The sequence below is a fragment of the Chelonia mydas genome, chromosome 23 (genome assembly GCF_015237465.2).
Source record: "Chelonia mydas isolate rCheMyd1 chromosome 23, rCheMyd1.pri.v2, whole genome shotgun sequence".
NCBI lineage: Eukaryota > Metazoa > Chordata > Testudines > Cheloniidae > Chelonia > Chelonia mydas.
The window spans coordinates 1626547-1637159 of record NC_051263.2 but is presented as its reverse complement, the minus strand read 5'-3'; the positions used below and the strand labels follow the sequence as shown (position 1 = coordinate 1637159).

Sequence of the window (10613 nt, the reverse complement as noted above, 5' to 3'; positions counted from 1 at the left end):
GAATAGAGCAGTAAATAAAGATGCCGTGAGAGTCCGATTATTTGCACTCCGGCTTCTGGTTGGGCCAATGTATTCAGCCCCTCCTCTGCCAGATCCTCGGCGGGCGTCGTTTGGCGTAACGCCACCAGGCCTGGAGTCATTCACAGCCATGCAAAAGCCAGGGCTACGTGACTGCAACATGCCAGGCCACAGAGCCCAGAACAGACCCCAGAGCAGGCCGCGGGCTGGCCACTAGTCCACGCTGCTTCCCCGCCGCCCCGCCCGTGCCTGGTGCTGTACAAACACAGACCCTGCCGTCCTTTTGATACTCTGCCGAGTGCATTGCAGCCAAGCATGTTAAAAGCACAAGAGAGATTCTCACGCGATCCTAACAGCCTCCACCCAAGCCGATTAGTGCCCTGGCACTTCTGAAACCAAACTCTGTTTACCTGGTAGAGTTTCAGGATGACAAGAATGGCACCGTCTCCCCTTACCGAGCAGCCTGCATATAACAGCCAAGTCGGCGCTGTCTCTTGGCCATTCACCGGCTGCGCTGGCCATGGAGCTCGGCGGAGCCGTGACCATATTCCTGGCTATCTGCCTCTCCTGTCTGGTTCTCCTTTCGGCCTGGAAGAAAATGCACCAGGGGGGGAAGCTGCCCCCGGGGCCGACCCCTCTGCCCTTCCTCGGCAACTTGCTGCAGCTGAAGACCAACGAGACCTTCAAGTCGTTCATGGCGGTAAGTCGTGCCCCATGGAGCCTCGGCGTAGGGCTCTGGCGGGATGGGGTGTGGGGCTGACCTCGGTCACCGCGGGGGATAGGCAAAGGGGCACCCACTAATCTATCCAGCCCCGCCCCGCCCCATTTCTTGGTTCTCCACGACCGGCCATACCAAGAGGCTGCATGCCACCCCCAGCATGTCGGAGCGGAGGGGTCTCGCACGGCGGGGTTTGCGCGCTCCCTTTGCACTGGTGTATGTGGCCGCTCAAGAATCAGGGTCCTGTGGGGATCTGGTCTAAACAGGTGCAAATCCGGAGCCGTGCCACTGAATGCAATGACCCAGCCTCACTCTCTTGACTTCAGCGGAGCGCGGCGGTTACGCCGGCTCAGGATCCGGCCCCTCGCCTCTGCCGCCCTGAGAGTGCACCAGCCCGGGCGCTCTCACGGCCGCTCCGCTCTGATTTCTGTGCAGCTGCGGGACAAGTACGGCCCGGTGTTCACGGTGCACCTGGGCCCGCGGCGGGTGGTGGTGCTGTGCGGGCACGAGGCGGTGAAGGAGGCCCTGGTGGATCAGGCCGAGGAGTTCAGCGGCAGAGGGGCGCTGGCGTCCATCGACCGGAATTTCAATGGTTTCGGTGAGCTGCGGAGCCGGGCTCTGCGCCTTTGCGCCGTGGGCGGCGTCTTGTGTTAGCGGGGGGCTGCTGACACCGGGCTCGGCCATCGGCTGGGAGACGTGGGGGTCAATCAGCAGGGGGCGCTCCCCCCTGGCAGGCAGGGCTGGCCCCATGGGGGCGCTAGGGGGCGCTGTGCTGCAGGGAGCAGGGCAGGGGCAGCAGGGGGCGCTGTCCCCTGGCAGGCAGGGCTGGCCCCATGGGGGCGCTAGGGGGCGCTGTGCCACGGAGAGCAGGGTGGGGGGCTCAGCTGGGGGCGCTGTCCCCTGGCAGGCAGGGCTGGCCCCATGGGGCACTGGGGGGGGGCGCAGTGCCGCAGGGAGCAGGTTGGGGGGCTCAGCAGGGAGCGCTGTCCCCTGGCAGGCAGGGCTGGCCCCATGGGGGCGCTAGGGGGCGCTGTGCCACGGGGAGCAGGTTGGGGGGCTCAGCAGAGGGCGCTGTCCCCTGGCAGGCAGGGCTGGCCCCATGGGGGCGCTGGGGGCACAGTGCTGCAGGGAGCAGGGCAGGGGCAGCAGGGGGCGCTGTCCCCTGGCAGGCAGGGCTGGCCCCATGGGGCGCTGGGGGCACAGCGCTGCAGGGAGCGGGATGGGGGGCTCAGCAGGGGGCGTTCTCAGGGCTGACTCCCATGGCTCTCTCCCGCCGTCCCCAGGGGTGGCTTTGGCCAATGGGGAGCGGTGGCGGCAGCTGCGCCGGTTCTCCCTCACCATCCTCAGGAACTTCGGCATGGGGAAGCGGTCCATCGAGGAGCGGATCCAGGAGGAGGCCCAGTTCCTGCTGGAGGAGTTCCGGAAAACCAGAGGTCTGCGGGTTTGCGGCCCTCCCTGGCTCGTAGCACCCGAGGCCAGGGCCGGGGAGCGGCTTTACACCCGCCTTATCAGCCACCCTTTCTCCTGGTCTCGGTATTTGTAGGGCTGATGTCGCATTGGCAACCGAGCACCTCCCGGGTACTCACCCTCCCGTGGGCAGGACGATTCTCTCCATTTTGCAGAAGGGGAAACCGAGGCACAGAGCCAGAGGGAGGGACTCATCCGGTCGCACAGGAGTGGCAGAGGGAGCAGCCTTCCCAGGTGACCTTGGCTGAGGTGCTGTGCCTCAGTTTCCCCTGCTGTAAAATGGGTTTGATAGCAGTACCTTGTCTTGGGGGCAGTGGGGGGGGAGGTTAGGAAGACAAGATGGGGGAAGTGCCGTCTTTTATTGACCCAGCTTCTGCGGACACAGAGCTCTGCCTTGGGGTGGGCGGGGTTGTGACCGTTGCAGATTGAAGAGCGTGAGGTGATCAGATGCCAGGATAAGACGGAGGCCCATACAAATACCTTTGGATTGCGAAATAGGTGGGGCTAGACCCCAGCTCCCCTCATTCCCCCAGCCCGTGCCTGTCCCACGAGACCCCCCCTTTGCGAGGCCCCTTGAGCAAATGAGACTCACTCCTTTGCAGCTGGGCTGTAGTGCAAATTGGCTGTATTTTACGAACTACCAGCAAATTAGTAGGTAGCCAAGGGGCAGTGCTGCCTAGTGGCCTGGACATGGGTCTGGGAGCCTGGAATACAAGGCTTCTACTCCCGCCTCTGCCCCTTGTTGCTGTGTCGCTCCCTCCCCTGCTTTGTGCCTCAACTTCTCTGAGGATGGGAAGACTCGCTAATCAACTGGCACAATGCTTTTGCTAGAATTCAAGGTGCATCCCACGCCCTCAGCGCTGCGTGTCCCCTGGAATCAGCATCTCAGTGTGTGTGTGTGTGTGTGTGTGTAATATTAAAGTTTCTAGAAGCTTGAAAATGTGACCCAGCTATAAACAATGCTGTGATTTCTGCCTGAGTCTGCAGAGAGCCTGAAACGATTGCTCCAAGAGGTGTGAGTTGCCCCCTAACCCTTGCTGCCTCCACCCCAAGAAGGGACGGGGTCACAGGAAGTGGGGAGGGGGGGTCAATCGCAGCAGACGACCGTGGTGAGGGAAAGTCTTTTGTCTGGGGCAGGTTTGCCCTTTGACCCGATCTTCTTCCTGAGCCGCACGGTCTCCAACGTCATCAGCGCCGTCGTCTTCGGGAGCCGCTTCGACTACGAGGACGAGACGTTTCTGTCCCTGCTGCGCATGGTCAACGAAAGCTTCGTAGAGATGAGCACGCCCTGGGCCCAGGTACCGCCGGCGACGGGTCTGGGCAAAGAACTGCCCCCCGCGGCCAAGGACGTACCGATGGATGGGGGGGACTCGTGGCACCCAGGCTGGCGGCCTTTCGAAAAGACACAGACGTCACGGACCAGGGGCCGGGCTCCGGGAGGGGTGGGGGGTTGGTCTCGGTTATGCAGGAAGTCAGACGATGCGCCCGTCTGATCCCTGAAACCGCAGAGCAGCTGTTGGAAAGCCGCAGAGGATGCACTGTCCCCTTTCAAGGCCACGGGGGTGTGGGAGCAGCCAGCCCTGTTCGGGGGGGGGGCGGGAGGCCCGGCTGCAGACAGGATCTGTGTTGGGAAGTTGAGGCAAGGCAGGGGCTGGTCTGGGTGGGGCTGGTTACCCCCCGCCCCGGCCTGGTTCTGCTGAGGGGGGCTTGGCTGCAGCCAGCGCTGCGGGCGATCGGTGAACCCGGCTTCCGCCCCCTGCAGCTCTACGACATGTTCTCCTGCGTCATGCAGTACCTGCCTGGGCGCCACCACCGCATCTACCACCTCATCGAGGACCTCAAGGCCTTCGTCGCCCAGCAGGTGACGATCAACCAGGCCTCACTCGAGCCCAGCGCCCCGCGGGACTTCATCGACTGCTTCCTCATCCAGATGGAAAAGGTACCGGCTCGGGGGGCTCGTGACCCGTCTGGCTTGGGAGGGGCAGGGGCTTTCTCTTTGGTCTGAGTTTGTACGGCACCTGGCAACCTGTCTGGGACTGGGGCAGTGCTACCGTAATCCACCTAATAGCAATAAGGACGTACAGCACCTGACACCATAACGTCCTGGTCTGGGACTACTGTAATACACCTAATAGCAGGAAAACATACAGCACCTGGCACCATGGGGGCCTTCTCCGTGACTGGGTTCCTTGGTGCTGCAGTCAAGCAGATAATAATAAATACCGCCAATAACACAGGGAGCTTGTGGCCCTGGGCAGGGACTCAGGGATGGGTTCAAATCCCAGCTCAGCCACAGGCTCCCTGCGTGAGCCTGGGTGAGACCCTGCCTCTCTGTGGGCCTCAGCAGACCCAGCTGTCGTCTGGGGCTCCTGCTCCTTCCTCTGGCTAGTCAGACTGAGCTCTGGGGGGCAGGGAGCCTCTCTCGTGCTGTGTCTGTGCAGGGCCCTGTGCTATGGGGCCCTGCCGGAGGTGCTTCTCTGGTACCATAACAGCAGAGCATAGATGCCAGGCAGTGTTCCCTAGCAGATAGCACGCAGGATACCTAGGTTCAAGTCCCGGCTCTCCCCTGGGTAAGTCTGTGCCTCAGTTTCCCCGTTTGTAAAATGGGGCTGATGACGCCTTCTGCCTTCGTAAAGCCCTCGGAGAGCTCTAAAAGCGAGCTCTGGTTATTACATAACACTCAAAAAGGCTCGTTCAGTAGCAGGCTGGCTCTGAGGTGACCCGATGCCCCAGCCCGCTCTCTGCCGACCCCCGGGAAGCGTTCCACAGACCCGCCGGCCCGCCCCGGCTCCTTGTCATGACGCGTCTCTGGTGGGCTGCCGCAGCGTCCGTGTCAGGAGGCAGCGCCCAGGTATCCGATAGACCCCTGCAGGGATGGTTATCCACCGCCCCTTCCTGTGTCCGGCTCCCCCAGGAAAAGCAAAACCCCAACAGCGAATTCAACACCAAGAACTTGGTGCTGACCACGCTCAACTTGTTCTTCGCTGGCACGGAGACCGTCAGCTCCACCCTGAGATACGGGTTCCTGCTCCTCATGAAACACCCGGGCGTCCAAGGTAAAGGAAGGACAAGGCTGGATTGTTTAGTGAGTGGGACGCGAACTTCCATGGTAAGAAATTGGGGGCTACCTAGAGCTTTTGTGATTGGCTGCACCAGCTGCGACAGCAGCAGGGATGGATCCCAGATGCTTCTGCCCAGGGCCCTCTCACTTGATAAAGAGAATCTCCATTAACTGCAGTGTAGGGGCTCTGGCACATAGTTAGGCAGTTCATTCCCACCCTTCTGAGGGCAGCGGCGTTTAGACCCCCTAACCTGCGTCTAATGAGGCCCTTGGTGGGTTCTCTCCATGTAGAACTGAACCCTAGACCTCCTCTCTGAAAGCTGCCTCTGCTAAAGGACCAGCCGCTCGATGGGTTAGTGTGGGTCACACTCAAACTCGCACGCCCCCCTTCCAGCCGGCGTTGGGATTCCTGAGCCCTTTGCAATGGGATTCCAGTGACTGCCAGCGCCCGACCCGTGGACATGGCCGATCAGCCCGCAGGTCGGGGCTCCGTCAGCCAGGGTCGGCTGCTGCCACCGCAAATACACCCCCCTGACCCGCACCCAGCTAGCCCCACCGAAATCTGCAACCGCTGCTCTGCGCTGCCCCAGAATTTCAGCTGGTGGCAACAGGTGGCCGCTCCCTCCCCGGCGCTCGGCTCTTACGCTAAACTGTTAATTGCTTCAGCGGCCAACCCCACAGGTCAGCCCCACCACACAGCAGGGTTGGTGGGGCTCTAGTGCCGTGAGCCCCTGCCGCTCTCCCACGTGGCCTGGGGGCTGTGGTGCCCACGCGGCTCCCGCAGAGCTCTGCCCGCCTCTCCACAGAAAAGGTGCACCAGGAAATTGACCACGTCATCGGCCGGGACCGCGTTCCCGCCAGCGAGGACCGGATGAAGATGCCCTACACGGACGCGGTGATCCACGAGATCCAGAGGGTGACGGATATCGTGCCCATGGGGGTGCCGCACACCGTGATCCGGGACACCCAGTTCCGGGGGTACACCCTCCCCAAGGTGCGGGGCCGGGGGGCAAACGGGCAGATTTGAAATCGCGAAACCTCCTGGGTTTAGGGGTTGCTTTTGCAAAGGGAAAGGTGGTTTGGGGCTGAGACCTGTTTGTCCAAACCGCCCCAGATGTTCGTAGGGGATAGAAAGTTACAGTGGGTGCAAACATCCGTCCCCCTTTCTGGCAACATAAACTTCCTCCAAGAACGGCATGACAGGAATAAATGATCCACCCAAACCGAGAATAAACAGCCCTACGGAGGAAGGGGCCAACTGCCCCAACCGTCAGCCGTGGGTCAAGCTTTTACAGAACCCTCCAGTCTCGCCAAAGGAGGTGTGAGTATGTATCCCACCGCTCACACCACTGTGACGATTACAGAGACGCAGGACACCAGGGTCAGGGGAATCCCAGACTGTCTTTATTTCCCATTGACGGAGATAAAATGATCTGCCCCGTCGTGATCCCCGGAATAGCGGCTCTCCTGGGCACTCTAGGGATATCTCCTGTGGGTGAGTGGAAGGTTGAGGTTAGAAGAGATACAGGTGTATTTAATTCTTGCCCCCTCTTCTCCATTCCCCCAGGGCACTGACGTGTTCCCCTTACTGGGCTCTGTCCTACGGGACGCGAAATACTTCAGCAACCCAGAAGAATTCAACCCGGGGCATTTCCTGGATGAGAACGGCCGTTTTAAGAAGAACAAGGCTTTCGTGCCGTTCTCCTCAGGTACCAAACCTGCCTCCTGGCCTTTAATGCTCGCCCGTTGCTCTCTGGAGCTTGTCGCCCTGGGGCTGGGCTGAGGAGCATCCCGTGGCCTTCCTTACCAGAGGGGAGCCACAGGCCCTCTCCCTCTGACCAGCCCTAGCAAAGCAGCGGTTCCACCACAAAGTCTGACCTAGTAACTCCGGTCTATGGTCCACACGTAGCTGTGTGGACCCATCCATAAGGACTGGAGACCTAGGTTCTATTCCCGATTCTTCAAGGTGTGAGGTCTACTGGTTAGACTGGGAGTCTGGACTCTTGGGTTCTACCCCTAGCTCAGAGAGGGGAGTGGGGTCTGGTGGTTAGAGCAGGCAAGGCTGGGAGCCAGGACTCCTGGGTTCTCTCACCAGCTCTGGAAGGGGAGTGGGGTTTAGTTGTTCGAGCAGGGAGGGCTGGGAGCCAGGACTCCTGGGTTCTATCCTTGGCTCTGGGAAGGGAGTGGGGCCTGGTGGTTAGAGCAGGGTGGGGAGGGCCAGGAGTCAGGATTCATGGGTTCCATTTCCAGCTGTGCCACCGCCCTTGGGCAAATCCCCTTCCCTGCTCCATGCCTCAGTTTCCCCACCTTGGCATGTGGGGGTGAAGCACACTATCCGTCCAGCCCCCCCATGTCTGTGTATTCCCAGGGAAGCGTGTGTGCCTGGGCGAGGCCATGGCCCGCATGGAGCTCTTCCTGTATTTCACCACGATCCTGCAGAGCTTCTCACTGAAACCCCTCCTGCCCCCGGAGGACATCGACATCAGCTGGAAAGTGAGTGGGTTCGGGAACGTGCCCCCCACGTACGAGATGTGCCTGCTCCCTCGCTGAAGAACCTGAGCGACCAAGTGGGGAGGCCGCGGGGGAGGATAGCAAGCAGTTGCCGAGCCTTGTAGGAACTAGAGGGAAGATCGCCGCACCCTGCATTACTTAATCTTCAGTCCTGGGCAGATCTGTCAGAAGCTCAGAGCAATTCAGCTTAGCAGCCATCTAGGGGTAGGGGGGCTTTGAAGGGCATTTCTTCACAGCACGAAAACTGGGCTGGTCTTTAGAGGGTTCCACTGAGACTAGATTCCTAGGTAGGAAAGCTAGAGAATCTCCCCCCGTGGTTCCCGCACCCAGCCCATATCTTGTGGTTTAGCTAGAGGGCAGGAAGAGACACCCGATTGCAAAGTAAAGTCTCCAAGCCGTGAAGAATCGACCGTGTGGGGTAGGCTGATGGGAAGCCGGGTTTGATGATACCCTGCTTGCCATTTTTGTCCAGCTGGAGTCCCCAGCTACCACCCTGGGGGCTGAACTGACATGACTGGATGGCCCTGTGGGTGGATTATTCCATGGGGTTTGAAGGCAGGGTCTGTGGGCGTAAAAGCAAGAGCCTCTAAGGTGTGAATGCAGAAGGAGACTCAGATCCACAGGATATTAACTTGATTCATATTAGCCATTCAGGGGTGCAATTTCTCTAGTGTAGACTGGAGCCGGCCAAAGTACGGGGAATTTCGCTGGAAATTTTGGAGCCATTTCAATTTCTTGAGGTTGGAAACAGACCATTGTTCTTCACCCCCCGCCCCAACCCTAAAATTATTAGAGACATTTAAATATTTTTTGCCAACATTTTTCACTTTCTTTTTTTTCATTGGCTTCTCTGTCAGTCTTTGATCTTTTCCCTCCTTTTCTTCACCTGAAAAAAAGTCAAACGACGGGAGGGAAGGGGCACGAAGACAGAAGGCAAAAATGACAAAGGATATTTTAGGTAGAAGTTTACCAACATAATTCAAAAAGGGATCATTTTCAGTACAGCTTTGACCCGCCCTGGTGCAAAGGAGAGTCCAGTTTCTTCTTTCCATCGCCTCTGACTGCCCGTGGCAGACTCCCATCCCGGTCTGGTTATTCTTTATCTGGGACATTTGGGGAGCTTAATTTTGCAATTAATTTAAATAAACGAGCCCCTGCGTGATTAAACAGGAGACTTGCGTTCTGCTTGCAACACTGCCTCATATGCCAAAGAGCATTTACTTCACTCTCGTCTTTAGAAGGCTCAGGCCGTTTTTTCTAGACGAGGTGGCAGGGTACCGGCTCCGAGAGCAACCCGGGCTCCATACTGCGGGGCTCTTTGAAAGCGGAGCGGGGCAGCGATGTGTAGTCATGCCTTAACAGTAACTGACACTATCTCATAGCACTGAGCTGGATTCTGCCTGTGATTTATCCCAGTGTAACTCCACTGGGCCTGATCCTGAACTGGTTTGCACCAGGTTTACATGGGCACTGACTTCAGTACCGCTACTCCTGCTTTACACCTATTTACCAGGCAGCAAAATTTACCCTCAGAAACAATTTTTGCTCAAGTTACTTCCAAGCCCCAGCGATTCCAATCCGAAGCAAACCGCATCCACGTTGCAAGGGCGCGGAGCGAGTGTGCAGGGATGGGTTACGCCGCGTGTACACAAGCATTTTCACCCCGATTAACTCAGTTTGATCCAGTTTGAAACCCCTGGGGAGAGGAGGCCTGCGCTTCCCCTGCAGAACAAGCGGCTCCGACCTGGGCCCAGGCCTCAAGGATCAAAGGTGCTAAGATGACCCTGACACTGTCAACGTCGATTAACCCAGGTTTGGGGTTTGAGATGCAGGGACCTCAGCCTGCCTAGCCCCCCGGCAAACGTCATTAACAAGCCTTTAAACTTTTATTAACGCTGCAGGAAAGAAAGAAAAAAAAAAAACCCAGCGAAACCTCTGGAGTGTAAAGGGTCGAATTAGCCTTTTTAAACCCTGACCCTTGGTCTTTGGTAGTTTTATGGGGGGTAACAGGGTCCCCTTTGTCTGTGACTCTGCGAACGAGAGGGGCTTTGACTCTGACTGCAGCGGGTGCTGCCATAGTTGGACTCTGATGCTGTTTTCTAGGAAACAACGCGAGACAAACCCACGCAAAAGGGGCCAGAAGAGACCGGCAAAAGCCAAAAATGCAGCTTGCAGCCTCCCAGCTGGAAAAAGACAGGCGTGGCCCGCGGGCCGGTCACCGCTTTGGGACCTCGCAAACTTCTTCCAGCTTCTGGTCCCGGGCTCACAGGGGCCTTGGCCGGGGAAGCCAGATTCTTATCAGCCAGGAGTAAAAGGAGAGGGGTGGAAAGCGGAGAAAAAAGGCAGAGAAGGAAAAGGACACGCTGGGGGAAGCCCAGGGGCATCTAAGGGCTTGTCTACATGTAACCCTTCTCCCCGTCAGAGTTGGCAGCAACAAGGGCCGGGTTCAATATCTAGGGGATCCATTCCAATAACACAATGCAAACCAGCTCGAGCCCCCACCCAGTGACCTGGGACAAATATATACCACCCCGCTGGGCACCTCCCAGAGGCAATACTTCCCCTCTCGCAAGCACCTAGTCTGAGTGTAGCAAAAAGCCTTTTAATAACAGAGAGAAACAATGTGGCATTATGTTGGGGAAACACCACCAACAGGATTCATAACACAACCCAGGAGCAAAAAAAACCCACCCCAAGCAAATTGGGGCATGCCCCTTTCCCTTTGGTTCTTGAGTCCAGCAACCCCAAATCACCCAAAGTCCCAAAAGTCCAATGACCCAAAAGTCTCTGTCCCTGGTCAGGGCAGCCCCAGAGTTCGAAAGTTTATCTGCGGAGCTT

General features: G+C 58.4%; 1 protein-coding gene across 1 annotated transcript; it reads left to right on the top strand.

Moving 5' to 3' along the window:
* The first annotated feature begins 418 nt into the window (after positions 1-418).
* Positions 419-8942, top strand: LOC102947937 (cytochrome P450 2G1). Its single transcript, XM_037884406.2, has 9 exons — positions 419-718; positions 1172-1334; positions 2020-2169; positions 3341-3501; positions 3966-4142; positions 5118-5259; positions 6071-6258; positions 6832-6973; positions 7633-8942. The coding sequence occupies exons 1-9, from the start codon at positions 539-541 to the stop codon at positions 7812-7814; spliced, it is 1485 nt and encodes a 494-aa protein (XP_037740334.1). The 5' UTR covers positions 419-538; the 3' UTR covers positions 7815-8942.
* The last annotated feature ends 1671 nt before the right edge of the window (positions 8943-10613 follow it).